This window comes from Perna viridis, chromosome 2, assembly GCF_037379345.1.
Source record: "Perna viridis isolate PV_CMFRI_1.1 ecotype Kerala chromosome 2, ASM3737934v1, whole genome shotgun sequence".
Lineage (NCBI taxonomy): Eukaryota > Metazoa > Mollusca > Bivalvia > Mytilida > Mytilidae > Perna > Perna viridis.
The window spans coordinates 65,342,630-65,366,291 of NC_142446.1; the positions used below are offsets into that span (position 1 = coordinate 65,342,630).

General features: G+C 31.0%; 2 protein-coding genes across 5 annotated transcripts in view; one reads left to right on the top strand and one right to left on the bottom strand.

The window, feature by feature from the left end:
• Window positions 1–11,228, top strand: part of LOC148626511 (WD repeat-containing and planar cell polarity effector protein fritz homolog) — a 29,198-nt gene extending 17,970 nt beyond the window's left edge. For 3 of the 4 annotated variants that reach the window (XM_088570542.1, XM_088570543.1, XM_088570544.1), the window contains 11 exons: window positions 723–824; window positions 1,271–1,376; window positions 3,559–3,673; window positions 4,340–4,463; window positions 5,139–5,202; window positions 5,793–5,883; window positions 6,764–6,840; window positions 7,356–7,474; window positions 8,390–8,475; window positions 8,921–8,952; window positions 10,249–11,228. In XM_088570542.1, coding sequence (XP_088426668.1) covers window positions 723–824; window positions 1,271–1,376; window positions 3,559–3,673; window positions 4,340–4,463; window positions 5,139–5,202; window positions 5,793–5,883; window positions 6,764–6,840; window positions 7,356–7,474; window positions 8,390–8,475; window positions 8,921–8,952; window positions 10,249–10,302 — 970 coding nt within the window. In that variant the 3' untranslated portion in view covers window positions 10,303–11,228. Of the gene's footprint in view, window positions 1–722; window positions 825–1,270; window positions 1,377–3,558; window positions 3,674–4,339; window positions 4,464–5,138; window positions 5,203–5,792; window positions 5,884–6,763; window positions 6,841–7,355; window positions 7,475–8,389; window positions 8,517–8,920; window positions 8,953–10,248 lie in introns of all 4 variants that reach the window. The other variant, XR_015920085.1, reaches the window with a different exon arrangement.
• A 2,451-nt stretch (window positions 11,229–13,679) lies between these two features.
• LOC148626512 (cAMP-dependent protein kinase catalytic subunit 3-like) overlaps window positions 13,680–23,662 on the bottom strand; it is a 45,982-nt gene continuing 35,999 nt past the window's right edge. The window contains exons 6-8 of the mRNA XM_088570556.1: window positions 20,984–21,041; window positions 19,582–19,659; window positions 13,680–18,337 (exon numbers count right to left, since the gene is read on the bottom strand). Of these exons, the coding sequence (XP_088426682.1) occupies window positions 18,212–18,337; window positions 19,582–19,659; window positions 20,984–21,041 (262 nt within the window). The 3' untranslated portion in view covers window positions 13,680–18,211. The remainder of the gene's footprint in view (window positions 18,338–19,581; window positions 19,660–20,983; window positions 21,042–23,662) is intronic.

Consider the following 23,662-nt stretch of genomic DNA (forward strand, 5'->3'; position numbering starts at 1 on the left):
GCTTTCACTTCATTATTTTTTAACAAACTCTATATCAGATAGCCTAGTTTTAAAGTACAGTCACGCTGCTTGCAGATGGACACAAATTGCTTTTTTCTAAAATAAGATTAACACTGCCAGAACAAATAAAGCAGAACCATGGCCAATCCCAAACAGGTTCGGGTGCAACACAACAAGAGTTAACTTACAATTGAAAAATCCATATCAGAACCGTTGGAGTGGAATTGTTTCACCCATATTATCTTTCTTATCTACTACTCATCACAGCAGCTTGAAAGTTGTTCTACAAGAACTTCTTGTTTACTTAGAACTTTTTTTTTGAGAATTGAAATTTTGTTTGCATTTTTCATAACAACTACTCATCACAATGGCTTGAAATTTTAATACATTCCTTTAATGGTAGGATACATTTTTGAAAAAAAAAAAATCTACAACAACTTCCTCTTTACCAAGGACTGTTTATTTTTTTTTAACTTTATATTTTTGATATTCGAAAGTTTACTCACACTTTATCTCCTCAGCAACTACTCATCACAGTGGTTTGAAATTTAACACAATTTTTTTGTTGTTATATAATTATGCCATATAGTGGGATTCATTTCAGAAAATTTGACAAACAACTTCTGTTTACTGAGGACTTTGTTTATGTTCCTGATATCGTGATTAAAAGTACGGGCATCACTAGTGAGCCATTGCTCATAGATTTCTTGTAATCTTTGTAGAACACAGTTAGCTCTGAAGGATATAAATTGGTGTCTGTATGATCCAAAGTCTCCTGAATGGAATGGTGACTACTCTGATGCCATGTACATGCACTTTGATAGGTAGGTACACATAAATTTACATATAGATAAAATTATGATTCAATTGAAGAAGTAACATGCTTTCTGATTGGATAAACAATTTTGTCCATCATCTCATAGAACAAATTTTGTAATGTGACTGTGACTTAATCAGCATTTTTATATGATTTAATCATTGACCATGTGGTACTGAAATTAAATTGTACGAAATGACTGATATATTTTTTCAGTCTATTTGAAATAACCTCAATGCCTGTGGTGCACACTTGAATTGCATGACCACACGATTGAGATTATTTGTTTAAATATCTATGGGGGTAAATGACATTTTGTTTTTTATAGAGTTGGTTTCACAGTTTGTTTTAATTTTAATTACAGAGATTATATTATGATACCTAGTATTTCACAGTGCTGAATGGTTTGTTTGCTCATTAACTATGGATTGATTTTTTTCATCTGGGTTTCAGAGGTCCACCTGTTGTATTTATCCTTCACCTTGGAGTACTTAGTAAGGAGAGATTATCAAGTCTGGAACTCATTAAAGAATACCTCAAACACAGGCAAGAGGAAGAGGTAAGTATGAGCAGTTAAAGTTACAAAGCAAAGTTTTAGAGCTTTTCTGGGCATTAGTTGAAAAATGTTCAGGCATAACATTGTTGAATGAAAATTTTGTATTAAAAATGGACAAAATATGTGCATTTTATGTACCATATTCTTCCATATATTACCATTACCTGCGTCTGTATTTCGTGCACCCCCTTCTTGGCAAGGGAGATCGACGAAAAAAGTTAGTTTCCATGTAAAACGCACACTGGGAAGCCAGGAAAATCACCACATTGAGATGAAAGGATTCTGGTAAATTCTCTGAAATGTGTATCCTTTCAACATTAATCTTTTAAAGAAAACTATTTTTCTATGTTTCCCTGCATTTGCAAGCCATTTATTAATTTAAATAGTTTATATATTGATGTATTGGATCAGAGTCAGAAATGTTTACATTTCCTGTTCGAATGCAAATTGGGTATTTCACTAAAACAATGTCATAAAGTCCGACGGTTTATAAAAAAGATGTTTTAATTTGCCAAGTTGTGTATTGATATCTGACATCTGGGAACAGTTCATCAAATGGATTAAAGGATTAGTAACAAATGTTTCACCTTTTAAATTTATCTTTTATTATTTGATAATTAAATGACAATGGGCCCGAGGACAGGTTGGCACCACCAGTATTGTGTATTTAATGCTCCACCGCACTCAGGTGAAGAAGTTATAATTAGATGACTTGTTTAGAGAGAACAAGAAGAAGCAAGTTGTGATTTTCATACAAACTATGAAATGCAAGGAAACAGCATTGATGGATAAAACAACTATTAAATAACAGTAAAACTTTATTTGTTTATTTCACATAAAACTGTTCTCAAAAATACTGAATGGCTTGATGTTGTCTTTAGTTGACGACTTTGGTTCTGATTCCTGAAAATTATGTCTCCAGAAAAAAATCTAGAAACTCATTGTTTTGGTGTATACCATGTACCCCTCTTCTGGAACAAAAAAAAATTGAAAAAAAGTGAGCGGTATGCATGGAAGAATACGGTATTAAGTAGTTTTTGTAAGAATCATGCAAATTCTGTTATGTGTGATACACCTAAAAAAATACTACACATTTTTATTTTTTGTTAATGAATTGTTTTGTGGGTCTGTATGATGAAATGTATTATCATTCATTCTTATCTGTCCATCTGCTCATAGGAGATAATCCACATTAAAAATCCAAATGTTTCTATTGTATCTTAGTGTCATTTACAGAATTATCTCCCTTAATTTTGAATTCCACAGTACATTCTATATAATTTTTTATCTCTTAAGAGAACAGGTTATATGAAAAGCCATGTGTTAATTGTGGTTTACTATAACATTTTTAACAAAATATCAAAAATAAGAATATGTAGGCTATGCAACCATCAATCATATTTTGCATGATTCTTACATGGAGTGGTACCTAACATAAAAGGGAGGAACAGTCAAAACAAAGACTGGGGAAAACTTTACATATTGGTGATATAATCAAAATCATTATGCACATTCTTTCTGTCCAGTTATCATGTATGTTTGGCCATTTTTCCAGTAAGAGACTTGTAATGCAGAAATTAAACTTTTGTGAATATTTCCCGGAAAGAACTTTATCACATGATTTGAGGATCTATTACTACTTTAAAAATGCACAAAAGTAGATTGATACCAGAAACCATCAGTGTAAGACAAACATTTCTAGGTTTGCAGCATATATTGTAATTATTCTACTGTGACAGTACTATTGTTCATGGGGTACCAATTTTTGTGTTTTTTGTGGGTAGGTCAAACAACAAAAAGTTGGTTCCCAACAAAAAAGAGATTTCCATTGTGAATACTGATAAATTCAAAAAACATGAATTCAGGAATCCACGAACTTGTGTTTATACCCTATTCCACGAAAATTGGTATCCACGAATAAAAGTACTTGAAGCTATGGGATTGGATATTGCATTTTTGTGGACTATAATCAGCAGTATACACACGAAACATAAATTTTCTTTTTTTTAACATTGGTCATCACTATATTTCAAGCTATTTCAGGAACTTAAGGCCAAGAGCAGGGCTGTGGATGGACCAACAATTTTTTTCTGATCTGTCGGTTATAGTCAACAGCAAACACCGTAACTCCCAAACTCTCTTTTGATAAAAATGTGACTTAACACTGATGATCATTATATTTCAGGCCGTACAGCTCCTCAAGGCCATGAACTGGGATATGGAAGGACCAACATGTTATTCTGGTCTGTCTGCTATAGTCAACCATTTACTTAGACAACCACTAAATGCTGAAAGAGAAGGTATATCTAACCCTGTACCATTCTATGTTCCTCTTCGCAGACAAAATTATTTCTCACGATTTTCTCACGACTTTCACATGATATTCACCTGAATGGAGCAAATAAACTTTGTTCCAGAGTTCACATGAAATTTGGTTGAATCCTGCCTTCATATGAAATTCACGTGAATTGTTTACATGCAATTTGTGTTAAGTGAATTTCATATGAGGCTAGATTAACATGAATTTCACATGAAAAAGTTTTCAGTTTTATGATCGAACAGATTGCTCAAATCTGTTGGCATTTTTTTTTTCACTTTTTCTGCCTGTAGCTATTTTAAATGGATTTCTTTGTTTCGTGCATATGCTGAGATATTACAAATACATATAGAGAAAATAGTTAAATTGTTACTCGACACTTTGGAAATGGTGAAAGTTATAATTTACCTTAATATTTTGTTGTTTTGATAAATACTCATTTTAATGGGTTTTTTTTCTAAGGTAGAAAATATCAAAAGGGTTATGACCCTTACCTTTATGATTGGGATTAGTACATGTTTATGTTTATTATACATGTAAGAACTCTTGTGGATTTGAATTGACATTTGAATATTAATGTGTGTTATGTTTACTTGTGTGTGTACAAGATATTATATTGATACGAGAAATAGTAAATTTTCCGTTTTAGCTCAGTTGGAGTCAACATTGGGCACATTTTATGCTCCAAAGCGTCCCCTTTCTGAGGTGACTATAATGGACTACAGAGATCCCATAAGTAGACTGGCTAGACGATTCTTCCATCATCTTCTCAGGTAATTAAAACAAAGAAAACAAATCAAACTATTCGTTAACATTAATTTTAAAATATGCCAACTTAAAAAGATGTTTGTTTCCTATTACCTAACCCACCCTTTTTTTCGGCTGTTAATTGGGTACAGCAACATTTTTTTGAGTATTGTTAAAGTCAGAATGTTTTTCTCAGAGATTAAATGTAGAATAATAAAAATGAAATAAAGACGAAAATCCATATCTATGTAAACTTTTTTTGGACAAAAGTGTAATAGGAAACATTTATTGTTTTGTCTTAATATTGTGTTAAAAATTTATGAATACATTTATTAATATTTTTATCAATGACACTATAGGGTTAGAGCATGAATACTGAAGAATATTATCCTGAATAGAATTTCATGTTGCCCTGTTTATGAGTGCAATATACATTCAAAGAGAGACAATATTCTCCAGTATTCATGCAATAACCCTTTTATTGTATAGCAATTTAATTTAGTCTTGTTTAAAATGAACTTTTATCGTGGATAATGTCACAAATTTTAACTATATTTGCATGCTGATGTTCCCTTGCTTTTTGCGGGGATATGATATTGATGTTACATATATATTTTGTTAAACTGTATGATCGTATAAATGCATGATGCTGTTATATCAGGTGCTTAAATTTGATTTAGAAACTCTAAGTCTGGTTTCAGGTATTCTAGATTTGACAAAGCATTCCTGTTGGCTGTTGATATTGGTTCCAGAGATTTATTTATGGTAGGTATCTGTACATCTATATCCTTCTTTACCTCAGATTTTGTATAATGTGATAATTTCATACCCTCTGTAAACAACATCTGTTTTCTTTTCTTTTTTTTTCTGGCTATATATCTTTTAAACATAAATCTGCACTACTCAATGGTCCATAGGAAGGAAAGGCTTCATTTGCAGATGTGAATGAAGCTTTCAAAGGGAGATAATCTAACATGAGGTCTTAACGACACAATGCTTTTTTGTAATATTACATAATGGTTAGGCATCATACATAGATTTGCATCATGTTGGTCACTGCAAGTCCAATTTAAGCCTAACTGAAGCAGGGGGCTTTTTCTCACAAAATATGGTTCTGATTAAGGCAGTTGCTTTATTGCAGAGGATCAGAATGAATATAAACTCATTTTGGGATTCTTTGGACTATGACTGGTATTTATAAGGTTAATAAGCATTAGAAAAAATGGATTAAATGTTGTTTTTTATAGTAATTCTTTTTCAATTGAACAATAGAGCTATCATCTGTGATATTGATTTATGTCTGTGATGTCAAAATACTGTATTTGTCTGTGGCCCAATTATTTTATTATTTTCAGGACATTCATTATATGGCATTAGATAAAGGAGAAACAGCTTTAGCAGAGGTAGCTAAAAGAAAAGCTGACCAGATTGAGTCAGAAACACTAGGTAATCTTTGTAGCACTCCGATAAAGTATTGAATTTCATTTTATCATATCTTGGAGCCTGTTTGGGTAGGGATATGAAAATGATCATGCAAATTCATTACTTTTCTTTCTTTTTAAGAAAGAGTCCATGCAAAAACTGGGCAATGGGTGGCACATTTTTTCAAAAACTTCTCACCCAGTTCTTATGACAAAAGCATCCTTACTGAAAGTTTCATGTTAATTTTGGATTAACTGCATTAATTAAAGAGAAATAAAATTTGGTTGCTTTATTTTGAATTTTAAAGTCATTTTCTGGGCCATCCATTGTTGATTTAAAAACTTTTAATACTACTTTACATACATATGATATATACATTTCATTGAAACAAAACAATTAGTGGGATAAACTTTACCCTGCACCTCCCATATTATAAGACCTGCCTGACTTTTACATGGACAGCCTCTTAAATTTTGAGGAATTATTTAGTGCAACAAACAAGCATTATTTTGTAATTATTTATTTGTCTTTACAAGGAAAAGAATAATTTTTAACCGGTATCACTTCCTATAATGTTTTTTTGACAGCGTTGATTATCCAATCCGAATGATGTAGTGTTACAGTAGGTATTGATAGAGAAACAATCCATGGTAATCTAACAGTCAAATTTGTGGTGAAAAAACTACAACAAATCATTTGAAAAGCTAGGTTGAATCCCATGGTAACTAATTGCCTTCTCGCTGTACATTTTGTGTCCTATATCTGAAATCATGTTTGAAATGTTTGAAATGCAATATTTCTTGGGGACACGGATACGGATACATGCACAATTATTTTTACGCCTGACATTGTTGAACATGATTACATTGCACATTGGTGATGGCTGAAACTTATTTTTGTACAGATTCATTTGATGATTATGATGATGATTTCGTTGATAATGGTTTTCATCAGATCAACCAACAGCATTTAGCACATGAGGTATGGAAAAGTTATAGCACACAAAAAGTCCTAGAATATGAGGTATGGAAAATAACACACAAAAACATCTACCAAATGAGGTATGAATAAAGCACACAAAGTCATCTAACACATGAGGTATTGAGAAAATAAAGCACAAAAACACTTCGCACATGAGGTGTGGAGAAGTTGTGAAAGCACACAAAAGCACCTAGCACATGAGGTATTGAAAAGTTAAGAGAACACAAAAGCATATAGCAAAAAAATTGAAAAATAGATCACATCAAGGACTACATCAAGCACATGAAGTATGAATACTTGGCTTGAGATCAAATCCATGACCTCCTGAACTTGAGGCCCGCTATCCGGAGACCACAGAGGCAGTTGAAAAGAAGGAATTCATATTAATTTTGTTTTCTTAGGATTGAAATAAGTAGTTTATAAAATATTGAAAATAGGGTTATAACCACAAACTTTTTTGCTTACTGTTGTGAAACTAATGTTGATGGAACATTTTTTTTTTATATTAAATTTAGGCACACTTGTCTAATGGTGATGTAAGGAATGGAGGTATACAAAATGGCTACCATTCTTCTCATAACTATGGCAACAGGGAAGGTAATTTGTCAAATGGTGATAACAGACAAGATCATAGGTAAATTTAAACTAGTTAGTGATATTGTCATTTCAATCATATGAAAAGATTGTAAGTAACTCAGTTGGGATGCGATGCCCTGTTTAACACTACAGCTTGTAAACCATAACAATTGTTTTTGTTTGTTGAGTTAGACAAAGGCAAATGGCAAAAATATAAAATATTTGCATTATAACTCATCTTCAAACTGAAACTTGGTTTGTTGATATAAATTACATTTAGATTATTGACTCTTCCTGTAATCTCCTTACCTCATTTAAGTGCATCCTATTCAGTGTTCTAGGAATTTTCAAAATTTTTTGGTTTCCACAGAAAAACTCTAAATGAATATATCAACTTTCCGACGCTTGACGTTTGCATACTAGACAGAACAAATCTTTTAAACAAATCAAATTTTTAACTTGCCAAACAACTTTCCCACACCAAAATTGTACTTGACCTGGATGACGGGAAAGTAGAATCCTAGGACACTGCAGGGCTGGATCCAGATACTTTGAAAAGGAGAGTTCCTGTTGAGGTTCCTAAGAAAAGTGGGGAGGGGATGCTAGGACATTACAGGCGCGTAGCTGCTGTTAGGCAAAAAAGCTTTTGCCTGCACTTATTTTTGCCAATTTTTTTTTTTTTTTTGGAGATAAAATACATCCAGGAGAGGCATAAATGATGCTCTAAAACGCTATCTCTGCGGAGTTTGGGGGGCATCGCCCCCTGGACCTGCTGGGGGCCTTAAGGGGCCCCCAAACCCCCTGCCGTAATTTTGCCTACACTTCAATTTGGCCTGAGCTACGCGCCTGCATTATATGCCATTATTTGTCAATTTTACACATGAAAATGACATACTTTCTAATGAGCCCCCTACATCGATCAACCACTGCACTGCTATTAGATTATTGTAATACTTTTTTCTTGTATTTTCAGTAACTCTGTGTTATCAGACATAGAAGCAGAATTGATATCAGACTATACAGCAGCTTTACAGTTAGAACCTCAATGGACAAACCATGGTAGGGAGGTTGTGTAAAGATGTACAATGGTCTGTCTGTCTGTGTGTAACACTTTTCTATTATTAATTTCTCAGCTTCTATTATTCTATGATCTACTGACATTTAGTGTGTCTTAGTAGGTCTGACAGAAAATGTTGAGTTGGGTATTCTCAGCATTACGTAACATGCAACTTCTTGCTTATACCAATTTTCTTTGTACACATACAGGGGTAATGCCCATTCAGAGTGAATAAATTTTGAATTTAAACAAACTTGGTTGCACTAATGCAAATGTTAAGTTAGAAAATCCTGTTTACATTGATGATACAATTTTGATAATTTGAAATTTGGTCTGTGAGGTGATAAACAAAGTTTTTGATCCAATCAGAAACCGTGTTACTTATGAAATTGAATAATTAATAAATAAACTAACAAAAATTTCACTTGATATGATTTTATTTTTCAGATCGAAATCCTGGTGATCAGAATGGATCATCTGTAAGTAAAATTATGATTAAATTGGTATTAGTATTAATATTCACCACATATATTCAAAAATGTTGGTGTTGGTTTTTACTGAAATATATAGTATTAACCTTACATAAGTACCAAGGGTAATCAAGGGAACCAAGGCCATAGCGGTAATCAAAAGAATGTAATCCAGGGACAAAGACCAGACATGCAAAACAGACATACACAACAAAGAACATAAAGTAACTAAAATCATACATTCTTTTAAAAAAATCAACACTGAATTTAGCTAAATCCTGGATTTTTCATATATTCATAAACATATTGAAAATTGTCTTAAACAAACTTGTTCTGGATTTGATCAGTTTTGATAGACATTTGTTTGGTTTACACAAATTATAAATGCATTTCTCCCATTCTATTCTCCACTCTCTATGGTAAAATTAAGATTTTAATATCCTCACTAAAGCTTGCACTTGAAAATTTTAATTTTACCATCTAGTAGAGAATTAATTTAAAGCAGTCATTACCTTAGGAGAATCTATATTTAGACTTATATTTGAGAATTAATATGATATATGTGATGTAGACAGGCTTCATGTCACTTGAAAGTTTAAGCAAGTTTTAATGTATTGTCAAACCAGATTTAAGTGACATATCTAAAGAAGTTTTTAAATTAGTATAATTTGTTGTGATATTCTGGAACTGATGTCTCTCCTGAAACATTTTGTAAAAGAATATTTAAATAGTTGCACTCCTGTGAAAGGAGTGTAAAGATACTGAAATTAAGAGTAAATTAGCATTCAAATTGTGTTGACATTTCCATAGAGTTCCTTAATAAAATCCTTTAGGGGAAATGCCAGAACTGGATTTCACATCAAATTCTAAATGTGTACTTGATCATTGGCCATCTCATCAGTTTGGAAAATATTTTCTACTATGGTAAAACCTGTCAAAACCAAACTCTGAATAATCCAAATTTTACCTGTCTTTAGGTAGACCTAAGATAAGGAACACAACTCTTAAAAATCATTGGAACGTTTGTATTCAGGCTCCTTGTATCATTTTCATGTAAGCATCAAAATAACTTGGATTGATTTCATTTTGTTTCAAATGAAAGCTTGAAAGGCTTTAGTGAAATTGAATATGATACAAACATATCACTGATTTTAAGAGTTATGTCCCTTACCCTAGGTCTACCTTCTTAAAGTCCTAAAGGGGTTTGGTTTGGACAGGTTTTATTGTACTCTTTAAATTAATTTCTTATTGCAACATTCAAAGTTCAAACAAATACATTTGAACAATTTTGCATGTATCTTGCAGGAAGAAGATGACAAGCCTAAGTCAGTAAAAGTTATCCATTTTGGTATTGTATGAAGATCTGATTGTGTGTGATACATACTGATGCAACATTAATGATGGCAACTTATATCAACACACATGAAATTTTGTTGATAGATATGAGTCATGAATTATTATTTCACCACTCCTGTGAAAAGTGCCATTTTTTGTATGTTCAATGAAAAATCCTAATAACTGTATTAGTTTTTATTTTTTTTAAATTTTAATACAGTTAAGTACAAATGTACTATACACCTCATTAAGAATTGGGCAAATACAATTTAAAAAGTAGAAGCACAAAGGAGAAGGGATATTAAGGGTATCATTAAGACATAATTTAAATGAAATGTATTTGGCCTTTAAATGACAGCACTACATACAATGAGAAATACTTTAAATAAAAAATGCCTATTATCAGTCAAACATTGAATTGGTCATTGCAACAATAATTGAGGGGAAGAATGGAGTTAAGATTCACTGCTGTATTTCATCAGTTGGAAATGCATTCAGTAATAATTCAGTTTTGCCAGCTTAAAATGATAATTTGAGAATGAATCAAGATATTTTTGAAACTTTGCACAGTTGTTGAGTCTGGAAAATACAGTTTAAATCAATTTTCAGCCAAATCAAAAATGCAGTTTTCGAGTTAGGCCATTATGAACAATTTGCCATCCCCCTTTTTTACCATTACATGGCAGGGTATCACTTAATGTTCCATTAATGCCCTATTTTTGGTACTATGTACATTTTGTTGGAAGAAGGCTTCCTTTCTTTGTGTTCCAATAATTTATTGTGGACTAGGGTCGGCATCAATGTCCTAGCCTGATGGGCTAATATACAATGTCAATACAAAATTATGACAGATTTTTATGCATGTGTATATATATTGTTTATACTTTCTTTATATATTTTATACAAAGATCTGTGATATTAAAAATATCAAAATAAAACATTGTTGTGTATTAGTTCTTCTAATGGCTTCAGTAATAAGTAGTTGTGCTACAGTAAAGAGAAATCTGTGATAGACGACTCACTAGTGATACACTGCTTTTTCCACCAACAGGAAATAGATGTGATACAAGTATGTACAGTGTGAAGCTGTTTATTTAAAATATCAACAGCCTGTCAGGGTTTTTTTCCAGGATTTTGAAAGCCTTTGTCATTTTCATGTTAGAAAATGAGGACCATTTTAATGATCTATTTTTTTAAAGTAGTATTTTAAAGCAAAACTTTTTACCAGCATTTGAACTTTATAGACCTTTAACTATGTGCATTAAAATCATGCTTGAGTGATTGACATTTACTCCAAGTAATGGTGTATTCCAATATTGCCTTAGCTGTGTATTACAGGTAAAAATAGGTAAAAAAAGTACTAAGGTGAAATGGGAATAATTAGTGAATTAGGTGATTGTTTACACAAATTTTCGACAACTGTTGAGAGTTGTAATTAGCTTGAGGTAATAAAATTGTCACTTTTGCAACACGAACCAATGTTGGACTTACAGCTCTTAATGTATTTTTTACTTTAAAAGACTTCAGGTGACAAAATGAGTCCAGATTATTTTCATCATCCTGAAAAGTCTTTCATCAATGATGAAAATGATGAGAGCTACAAAAATCACTGCCTGCACTTTACAGAAGCTGAGAATTTTGTGACAAAAAAATGTGTACCATAATGACAGACACAGGTAAAACAGTATACCTTCTCCCCTACTAAACATGGGATATAATAATAAAAAATAACATAAGGTTTGCATTCCCTTGGCATTCAAAGTTGTTTTACATTCTTTGACAGCCCTAACATAATTTCAAGTTAAAACAAGAGATATGTGTCTAGTTTTTGGTGGACTCTGAGTTTCTAATTGCTTCTTAATTTTAGGACAGTTAGTTCTGTTAGTATGATTTATTTTTCATCTGTTCTCCTTTTGGCTTTTTTGCCATTATTTTGTTAACATAGTTTCCTTCAATTATGCATCTGTGGGTAACCTTCGATCATGCATCTCATCCCCAACTCGCTCAGTAATCACAATATCCTTTTATCTGTGTGTATACATATTATACATACATTCCATGTACAAACCTATGCATCCTATAAAATTGGTAACACAGAGTTGAGTTTATGCAACCAATCTTTTTTCCAAATATAATGTAAAGCTCATTATGATGTTAGGAAGAACATGGATTTTCTGTATCAAAAGTGGATGACTCAGAATGTACTGTGAAAGTACTATTATAATTGGGGCCCCAATTTTCAGGGTTTTCTTGGGTGTGGACACCATAAAATTTGGTTCCCAACGAAAAGGAGATTCCCTTTGATGTGTATACTGAAAACCTCAAAACCACAAATTCAAGAATCCACCAATTTGTGTTTCTTTCCTCATCCATGAAAATTGGTATCCGAGAATAAAGGTACTTTCACAGTATGGTTGGTTTTCCTAACATGAATAGATCATGGAATTATATTCCTTTATTTTGAATTTTTCAGGGCTTTCTATGTAAGGAGAAGGGGTGATAAAGGGTCTTATTGGCCTAAAATTCAACCGTTGATTTAATTGTGAATTTGGACACTTGAATCCATCACAAATGAGAAAGACTGCTGATGCATTGAAAGCAGAGAAATTGCCTGAAGTTTACCAATATTCAGATATTTTGTACATTTTAGTCACTTTCTGGTCATATTTTTAGCAAGAAAATGGTGTCCACACCCAAGAAATAACATTACATTTGGTGAATACACTCATTATTACATAGTTTATCATGTGTAAAGATATAGTTGTTTCTTGGATGTGGACAAAATTTTCTGGATGTAAATAAGTCACAAAAAAAAACAACAAATTTTACAATTATCAGCACTTTTTGCTTAATGACATAAAATTGTGGTACCATTATGATGTCATTACAATGGACTAATGCCACAAAATATTATTTTTCCTTATATTTGTATATTTTACTTCGTTATGAACAACTTTCATGTTATTACAACAAAGTTAATATCTTTAGGCAATATTCATAGCTTAATACCCCGACACCTTTATGTCATTCTTACCGTTTCAGTATGTTACAAACTGAAATTCAATTTTTTAGGAAACATGAGTTTGTGATCTCTAATGGATGAAAAAATTGTGAAAACAAAATTTGGCATGTGCCACCCACCATCTGGGTCTTTGATGGACACCCTCTTAAGTTGTACTTCTCCTTAACTATTCAATTGATTTTAATTAGGTCTTATATTTACTTATGGCATTGTTATTTGAAGTGCATGAAGCAAGATAAATATTCTACGATTCCTACAAAGGGAGATAATACATCTTAAAGAATTTATTCCAGTTAATTACTTTCCCAACATAAGGGATCGTGTTATTCGATGAGGCTACTCACAATAATAGTTTTTCCCTCAACACAACAAAGAATAGTCATGGTTGAAATAAAATTTATTTCAAAACTTCAATACAAAATAATGTATAGAAAACAGAACAGTATAAATCACAAAATAATGATGAAAGATTGTCTTCACTCCTTCGGATGAAATATAAAAAGTTTTCATATCAAAATCATCCTTCATATACAGATCATTATTCTGATGGAATTCAACATATATAGAACATTTTGGAGGGACTTGCATGAAAAAATTGACACAAAACAAAAACTGAGTGGAAAAAAGGGGGTCGAATACATGTACATGTTTTATTCAGCATTGATGTGGAACAAAAGTTAAAATTGAAAAAAAGGTAACAGACATAGAGATGGACCATTTACTCTGACTCATCGAGCAGGATACTTCCACATTTATTCATCCAGACTTATGTCTCTTTTTTACCTTTGAGAAAATGATGCATCTTTCTTTATAAAAAATCTCGAAGGTATCATTATCCTTTTTAAAAATTAGAACTTAACAACTTTAATGTAACACCAATTAGGGGCTACATACATATTTTAAAGATGTAAAGATAAAGAGATTAAGTTAAAATTTGTTCTGATATAAATTTGTAGTGTAATAAGATATAAAATATAATTTGATTTGATTGATATGTGTATAAAACAAGACTCTGTAGACAAATTCACAATAATTACTAAAACCTTAGAGATATAAATCTCTTAAAATCCATTTGTGTAAACTCTCTACTAACAACTAAAAACAGAATATCACAGCAACAAGCTGACCGATAAATAACAGATGGGTTTGTTCATTTTTTAACTATAGTTACCTATAGATTAGGCTGGTCTATATGGAGCAGTGCGATTAAAGTGATTCCATGTCTGCAAATTATATACACCTACATGTATGTACATGTATATGCCTAATTAGCTAATTAACCTGTCTATAAATGTCTCTATAGCTGAAAAATGAACACACCCTTTGTGTGACAACTACATGCACAACATACTGTAAATTGGAAATTGGAAAAAATCATGTAGGGGCTATTTCTGCTACATTGGCATCGAGAAAATATATACGATAATAATCCTCACAGGAATATTTTGCCTTTCAATGCACCTCCGTTTATCAGTCTGTAAATCAGCAGGAGCAGCAAGATTTTTTTTCCAAAATTTCCCCTATGCCAAATGTTCGACCTTCTAAAATGCGAAAATATCACCCAGCAAAAATTTCCATGTTTACAGTGTTGTAAAGAAGTACTATAATGCCATAGTCAGTTTTCACTCATGGAAAATGTCTGGCTTTTTTTTCTATCTTACTGACTGACTTAACTGAACAATGGAATACAAACACTCACAAATGCAGAGCAATTGATTCACCTAGATGATTTGAAAATTTCTACCATATTTGATATTTGTTGGATACAGAGGGATGGGCAGTTCAAACCATTTGTTTGGAAAACTTTGAACTTTTTGCAATTAGGGACAAAAATTGATCAATAATAAGTCGAAACCCCCGAATACCCAAAAATCTCCAAAACCCTGCCGGTCTACCAACTTCTTGGCTTACAGAAGTATTTTTAGAAGATCCACTTTAAAACTGTCTTTTATAATGAAAACACTAATTATGCAAAAGGAAATGAAGTTGGTGTTAAGTCTGAGTAGAGACATCATAACAGATATTGAAACTTATTTAAATGCATAATACTACCACAACTTTACTTTTTTACACATTTGCATACATTAGTGATAAGGACTACAATTCTACATTTAAGTCACCTAATAGAAATTAGGGGTTAATACTTAGGGTGTTCACAGACTATACTTGATATCAGTAATAACCAGTTAACAGTATCTACCAGTCACATGTATTTGGTCAAAACGTATAGCGAGTTATATTGTGACAGTTACCTAGTGCAAAGCATATCACTATAAAACCAGTCTAAGCTTTACTCTAAGTAAACTAAAAACAGTCTAAATAAAGTTCAGCCAATGCTGGTTTTACTGTAAGTCGTAAGTTCTACTATCCTTCCACATAAGAGGGAACTTGAGTTGAAACTGTGCAAGAAGATGACAGTCTATTTACAGGAGAATTATTGTGCTATAATATGAAATAGAAGATGATGCTGACAATAGGAATAATCTTTTTAAAGTGAAATGTTTATATAAATGCATATTTTGATCAATGTAATAGACCATATTTGAAGAAAAATACATTTAAAACAATATAATATTTGATAATTTTGATATTGTTTATCTCATTGCACAAGCATTTTTTATTGGTTTTCAACTAGATCTTCCTTCAAATTTTTGTCTCATACATGTGCATTACTCAAAATTTACACTTATTTCTAATTGAACCATTAACTTTAATTTAAAAATATTAATTATTCTAGTATATCTCCTAATAAAAATAAACATTGCAAAATTTTAATGAAAAGTAAAATCATTTGAATTCATTATCTCCCTTATATTTCATATTATCTCCCCTTCTTGCTTTCTCATGGTTTATTTTTTATCAAATGAACATTTATTTTTAGCTATAAGTTTATGGTGTTTGTACAGTATTTCATTTTCATGTTGGTCTCTTTTATCTTTTTTAAAAACATTTTTAAATAAAAACGAACACTAAAACAAAGTTGGAAAATAAAAACATCAAGGTAGGATAAGGTAGTGGAAAAAGATTCTCCAGAAAAAGTAAGTATTCAAGAATCTCTGATAATAAGTAAAATAAAATCATTGCAAGGTCTACTTGGCACATTGTGATTGGTTTGATTAAATAAATTATAAATATAAAATTTGAATATTATATACAAATCTGAACATGTAAAATAAACAAAGTTAAGCTACAACACACAAAATAATAAATAAAACGGATACAGTGTATTCATATTCAATAAAATATGAAATGAGTTTTTACGTCGTCTGATTCACTGAGCAACATTCTCATTTTTTTTTCCAATCAATAATGACTACTGACAGAATAAGGTAAAATACTGTAGTATATGGCTAATTAAGAAATTATTGCAATTTTCTGTTATTGCAAAAACAGTCATTTTTTAAAAATTGCAGTAATAAGATTTTTTAAGAAATTGTACATTTTGTTTTAAATTTGAAATGAAGGATATTTTGTTCCAATTTTTAAATACAAATGATTATTTCTGAACACTGATTTAATTCTTATCATTTGCCAAACTTTTGTTTTCATGGTATTTTCAGACATGATTTTAAGAGGTCTACAAAGCGGAAATTTGCAAAATTGGAAGTAAATATACAGTTAAAAAAAGAATTGTAACGATAAAATCCAGATTTGAAATAATGGAATTCCGCTAAAAAGCGGAAAAAAATCATGTCTGTATTTTTTAATAACTGAAGTGTTTAAAATTCTGGACATGAACAATTTCTCTTCACTAAATAAATTTAAGTTAAATATAGAAAAATCACTTGGAGCACTTTTAAAGCCAGTTAATTAGGAATAACTCAATAACTTACGAATAAAAATAACAACTGCACTAACCACTTGTATTGATTAAGAACTTTTAGAGTTATCTAAAATATACATTGTAAATGATATGCAAATCAAACATTTTTACATTTGTACTTTTAAAAAGTACAAAAATTAAACATTTTTGAAGATAAACAGTTGAATGATATGTATAATGAAAAAAAAACAAAAAAAAACAGTGCGTCACCAAATTGTGACACAGGAAAAAAGTGACAAGCTAAAGTATGTGTCAATATAAAAATCATGCAAAGAATAAGATCTCAAAACAGTTTCTAGTTTTTCTAGTTTTTATGCCTCAAATGTATTAAAGTTGCCAAAAGGTAACACAAATTTCATAGTGCATTAATTATAACAACTGACTGATATATTATGTCTTAATGGTAATGCTGGAATATTATGCAGAAGTATGTTGTGCTTTATTCGTATCAATGCCTGTTTTTGCATAAATCTTTGCAGGGTTCTTATAATGACCAAAACTAAATTCTTTGTATATTCTCCTGTTACTAAATCAAATAATTCCATCAACAAGATGAATCTAGGTTCAAACAAGAAAGGAAAAATCATTTCTATATCTCAATGTTCCAGCTTAAATAATTCTATATCTGTATTGTGTGCAAAAATATAACATCAGAAGTAAACATATAAACACTAAGCTCAAAGTGCACTGTGGTACATATTTCGATATTGGGCCAAAATTGCAAAAGAACGCTTTGAATTTTGATACAAGATAAGAGTTCTCACACTAAAATGATCTTCTCAAGCAGCCAAGAAGCATACCATTACTTGTTACAAAATTCACAAGCTTCTATTCTGCAAATAACTTTTATTTTTCGTTGTGAACCTTATTTCACTTTTATAAATTCTTTCTTCTTTCCAATATGCATCAATATTGTATTGTTGGCACTTATATCATTCTTTCTTCTTTTAATATTGGTAATAAACACAATATCACCCCTCATTTGGTTACTCAGTGGAGCTGATTCATTGAACTGAAAGAATTACTGCCCCTGACAACATTTCATATTCAAACACACGGTTTATAAGTGGAATATTGACAGCCTGAGATCAGAAGTCTACGAAAGGTTCAATTTCAGCTTCCGTTGCTGCAGGTACAGAGTTCACATCAGCTTCCGGATATTCGTCAAAATTTTTTGTGTCACCTGCATGTGACAATTTTGGAACTATTGGTGCCTGAAAAGAAAACCCAAAGAAATGATATGTAAATTTAATTATCAATAGAACATATTACAAACCACTTTATTAACACTGAATATAATTTCAAATTGATTATTACAGTCATGTAAAATTTGGAATTTCCAATTTAAATATTTTATTTGTTTTCACAATTTACTTATTGAAAAAAAGGTAAAGATAATAAGATATTATGGTTTATTTACAACGATCAGTACCAAATTATTTAATTGTAATGTTCCTTTCTATTCTGTGAAACAGATCATTGAATAAAACAAGAAGCAGTTATCCATTTTTGGCAATTTTTGCATTTATTTGTTTATAATTTAATTTGATTTGTAACATGCTTTCTGATTGGGTGGTTTTCTTTGAGCAAACCAGGTTATATTGTATAACCTGGCTTGGTACCATGACAACATTAACACTGATTGGCCCATACTCTGTAATTCAAATAACAAGATATTGTTTTGATTATGAATCAATTACTAGCATTTAAACTGTCATCCATTAGAAATTTAATTATAAGGAATGTTTCTAATTTTTTAACAGGTTATACTCAATGTGGTTTGGCCAGTGTACACTTTTTTATAAACATCTTAATGGTCTATAAGTTTTAACTGTAGCAAACAAGGTTATTTCTCTTAATCTGTTAAAAATTAGAAACATTTCTTCATTAATATTTGTATAGGGCTATTCCATTAAAACGAATAAAAGGATTTTTTTAAAATTTACACATTGAAGGTTGTCAATACTCTTGACAAAGTGGATGAATTAGTTCAAAATTGCGTCTGTGAAGTAGTGCCCAAGCAAAAAAAGAAGCCATTAGTTCATTATATGTTTTAATGGAGTATTGTTAACCTCTGGTAATCAATACAAATTTAACCTTTGACCTTAGAAGCACTGAGAGCATGATTTCAGTCAGATAGGAAGTTAACCTCAGGAAGGTATACTGGTAACCAAATGAATAACATAAGTATGTGTTGTAAAATCCTGGTCAACAACCAGTAATGTAGAGTATAGATCTTACTACTTTTGTATTTTAACAAAAACAAAATGTTTATAGCTCACACCTTTAAGTTTTATAAAGTCATGATGAAAAATAAATAATCCTGGTTCATGGCATGATTATTCTTAAAAATGCTAATATATTCAACCACATCCTCTTACAGGTTATTAGAAATGTCCTTAAATGGTAGAGCTTAAAAGAATACAATTTAGACAGATTGATTCATATCGGTAAATACCTTTAATTTCTTGGCAAACACATCATCCCATAGGATATTTTTAAACCACTTGTGTCGTTTTACATCATCTGTACTATTCTGAAATCACAAAATACCACCTTTAAAAAATACATATTCAACATATGGGTTGATTAATCTACATGTTTTAAACATTTCATTAAACTGCTGAACACTTCTTTTGGTCACTGTTCTTTGAAGTTAGGAAAAACAAGGATTTGATTTCTTTCGGTAGTGCAGGAAGATTTATAATCCAATTTCTCTACATTCACTAAGTCAGTACCAGTACATTTTTATGTTGTTAGAATTTGACATTTGTTTTTTCCTTTTTAAGAACTAAGAGAGGAATGTTGGCGTTTTGCTCACTTTAAGAGAAGGATTCATATTACATGCTTGCTGTAAAGTCCAATTCTACAGTATGTGCCCTCTTTTATATATTATTATACCCTTACAAGTGGGGATACTGTTAACATATGATTTTTGCTATTTTCGCGATGGACAGTAAAACGTGAAAAAAAAAATACCTGTGAAATTGATTTTTAACCCTATAAAACAATAATCTTTTTTCACACCGCCAAAAATGATACTTGTGGATATATATGTTCATTTGACAGAATCTGTGTACATTAATCATTTACAGTATAAAGGGGTGTCCATCCTACATTCAGTTACACAAAGGACCCACCTCTTATCCACTACTCCTCGCACACCACTGAATAGAATTCAAGGAAACAGTCACAGAATCTATATTACCTGTTCTAATTGAGCACCTCCTATTTTAGATTTTGATCCAAATCAATTTGAAGGACAAAAGGTGCATAGATATCAAATGGGGGAATGGGGTATCAATTTAGTGAGGAATTGCTCATAGTTTTTTTTTCTGTCAATTATCTAATTTTGCTAGAAATTTTCACCATACCTTGACTTTACTGATTTGGGAATGCTAACTGTTTTCCTTATTTATAGTGCATTCAATGATGAAGCTCATGGGATAAAGTTAGTCTTCCATTAATTAAATTTATTTTAAATAAAATAAATTAAATAAATTTTATTTAATTTAAAATTTATTCTTCTGAACTTCCTTAGGTAATTGGCTAGATAAATGAGAAGGAGAAAACTTCCATCAGGCAATGTAATAGATATATTTTATATCTTCCACTCAATTGTCTAGTAAATTACCTCAGGAAGTTCATCAGGTGATAGTAATTTTATCAAGTTACAACCATGTTCCATGAACATTATCAATGCATGTGCTGTAAAATGTCGTAAGTGTTGTCTTGACAATTAGTATAATATAAATGTACCAATTTTATCAAGTGACAACCATGTTCCATGAACATTATCAATGCATGTGCTGTAAAATGTCGTAAGTGGTGTCTTGACAATTAGTATCATATAAATGTACCTTCATGTTACCAAGTCTCTTTGTTCTGTCTTGGACCAGCAACTTTTTGATCAAATCCCTGAAAAATGAAAAAAAATTGTGGTAAACTTTAATCTCCAACTTCAAAAGCAACATTGATTTCAAATTGTTCTGACAGTGCTAATTACATTTTACCGGTATCTCATACAAACCTTTACTAGGAAAAAAATGGATATTACAGTGAAATGAAATAAATGCACTGGTGCAAAACGTAATACAGGAAGATTGCAATTTTTAGAACGTCAATGACCTCCCAAGGATTGAATGTAATTAACAGTATTGTTACAAACACCTACATTAGTGATACCAGAAATCACAATTAAAACCAACAAAAATAGAAATGATTTATAATTACTACACACAGTGTATTACTAGCTTTAAATAGAATCATAGGTTCAATAAACAGAGAAACCTTTGTAAACTGAACCCAATTTGTGATTACTGATTTTGTTCTGTTTAGGGAGGTTTTTGATTGAGAAAGGTTCTAAATTCATTGGAATTGACATTAAGTACTGAAGACATTGAGGAACTTTAGATGTTGTCTGGTATAGACAGGTTTATGGTTTATTCAGGTTCAGTTATGAGAGGTTTCACAGTAATGTGATTAATTTGGTACAAATATCACCAGGACACTGTAAAATTTCATCTGAATTAGATACAAATATTGATTATAAGATCATATAAAATAGAAATAGAAAAGATCAATTGACCAATAAAGATAAGTGAATTATAATTCAAGCCTTGTAATTTTCAAGTCTTTGTAAGAATCATGCAAATTCTGTAGTATGATGCACCCCAAAAAAAGGCTACACATTTTATTTTTTATTATGTTGCTTTATAGGTCTATATGGTGAAATGTATAATTATTCATTCCAATCTGACAGCTCTTAGGAGATAATTCATGTTATAAATCCAACAGTATCTACTGTATTTAAATGTTATTTAATGAGTTGCCTCCCTTAATTTTGAGTTCTACAGTACATTCAATACAATTTAGATCTCCTAAAAACAAGAGTTATATGAAAGGCCACATGTTAATTTCTGTTTACTATAACATTTTAAACAAAATATCAAAAACAAAAATATGTACGCTTTTCAATCATGAATCACCTTTACCCTACTGGTGCACCTGGTCCATGCTCCCAGTTTTTAGTAGAATCCGAGTTGCTCATTTACTTTTGTTACTTTGTATGTATGATTTTAGTTACTTTATGTCCTTTGTTGTGTATGTCTGTTTTCCATGTCTGGTCTTTGTCCCTGGATTACATTCTTTTGATTACCGCTATAACCTTGGTTCCCTTGATTACTCTTGCATGATTCTTAGCTGGAATACTACTATAAGAGTTAACACAACTTTGGCCAATAAACAACTTTGGACCCTTTTCTCAGTCCCATACCTCAGAAAAGATAAATTTAAATACAATGAAAATGAATACAAAGGCAAAATTATATCACATGATTTTCACATGAATTTCACACATCAAGGTCTACATTAATTTAGGCTGATTGGACATAAAAGTATATGCTTAGCAGTGATATATTTATCACAAGACAAGCATATAGATATATACGAATTAAAAAGCTGATAAATACCTGCCCAAAATTGCAACACTTGCAGAGAAAAAAAAAAAAAAAAAAGATGTTATCAAAAAGGACAAAATTCTTCAATCTTAAATTTCTATCTTTTTTTAAGTGATAATGAGTAACAAAAGAAAACTCCTCATTATAAATGTTCACACCAACTGTACAATAAAATAAAGTCATTAATCCATACGGAAGCATTCTAGTATTACTTTGGCTACTCCTGGGTAATAAAAACTTTCAATACAAGTAGACCATGATTATTTTTCGTCAAGGAAGCAATTTTCATCTTTTTTCATTAAATGCATTATTTTCTATTGACAAGGAACACATTACAGAGATCTGAATATTGATAATTACTTCCTTCAATTTTTTACATTAAATGGAAATCAGTTTAAATTCAATAGGAGCCTGGGATGCAGGAAGGAAATAATTTTGGACATGTTATAGAAAGTCTTGATATTTTACAGTTAGAAACAGTTTAACTTCAGGCATTAGAGTTGGTCTTCCTTGATGTGCTAAACAGACGAGTCACACATTTGGTATATTTCGTCATGTTCTACCTGCATATCAATATTAAACCATTTCCATTAAATTATTTAGTTTTAACACAAAAAATGAATGGAACAGACAAACGGACATCAAAGTTTTCTTACTGTTTCATATGTAAAAACTTTAAAGAATGAGGGAGTTTTGGGAGGAGAAGGTGAGAGACAGCAATAAAAGATTGACACTGTTGCCATTAAACAATTACCTGGTATGTATTTCTATGTAAGTCTTCTCATGTGACAATTTTTAGCCTTAGTTTATTTATAGTCTTAAGTTAATTTTTACAGTTAGCATGTATGTAATTTAAGGGTAGAACATAGCGAGACATTTCCTTTTATGATCTGTCTCTTGAATTATTGCCGTTTTTATTTCCTTGCTTTGCTGCTTTGTATGTATTTTAATGATGTATGTCTTGTGCGTTTTGTGTGTAGTATTGTTTCTGTTATATATGTCAGTTTTAAATGCTCATTAGAGCTTGTGTTTTAATGTTTTACATAAATAAAACTTTTAAACTTTGAACTTAGAACAATA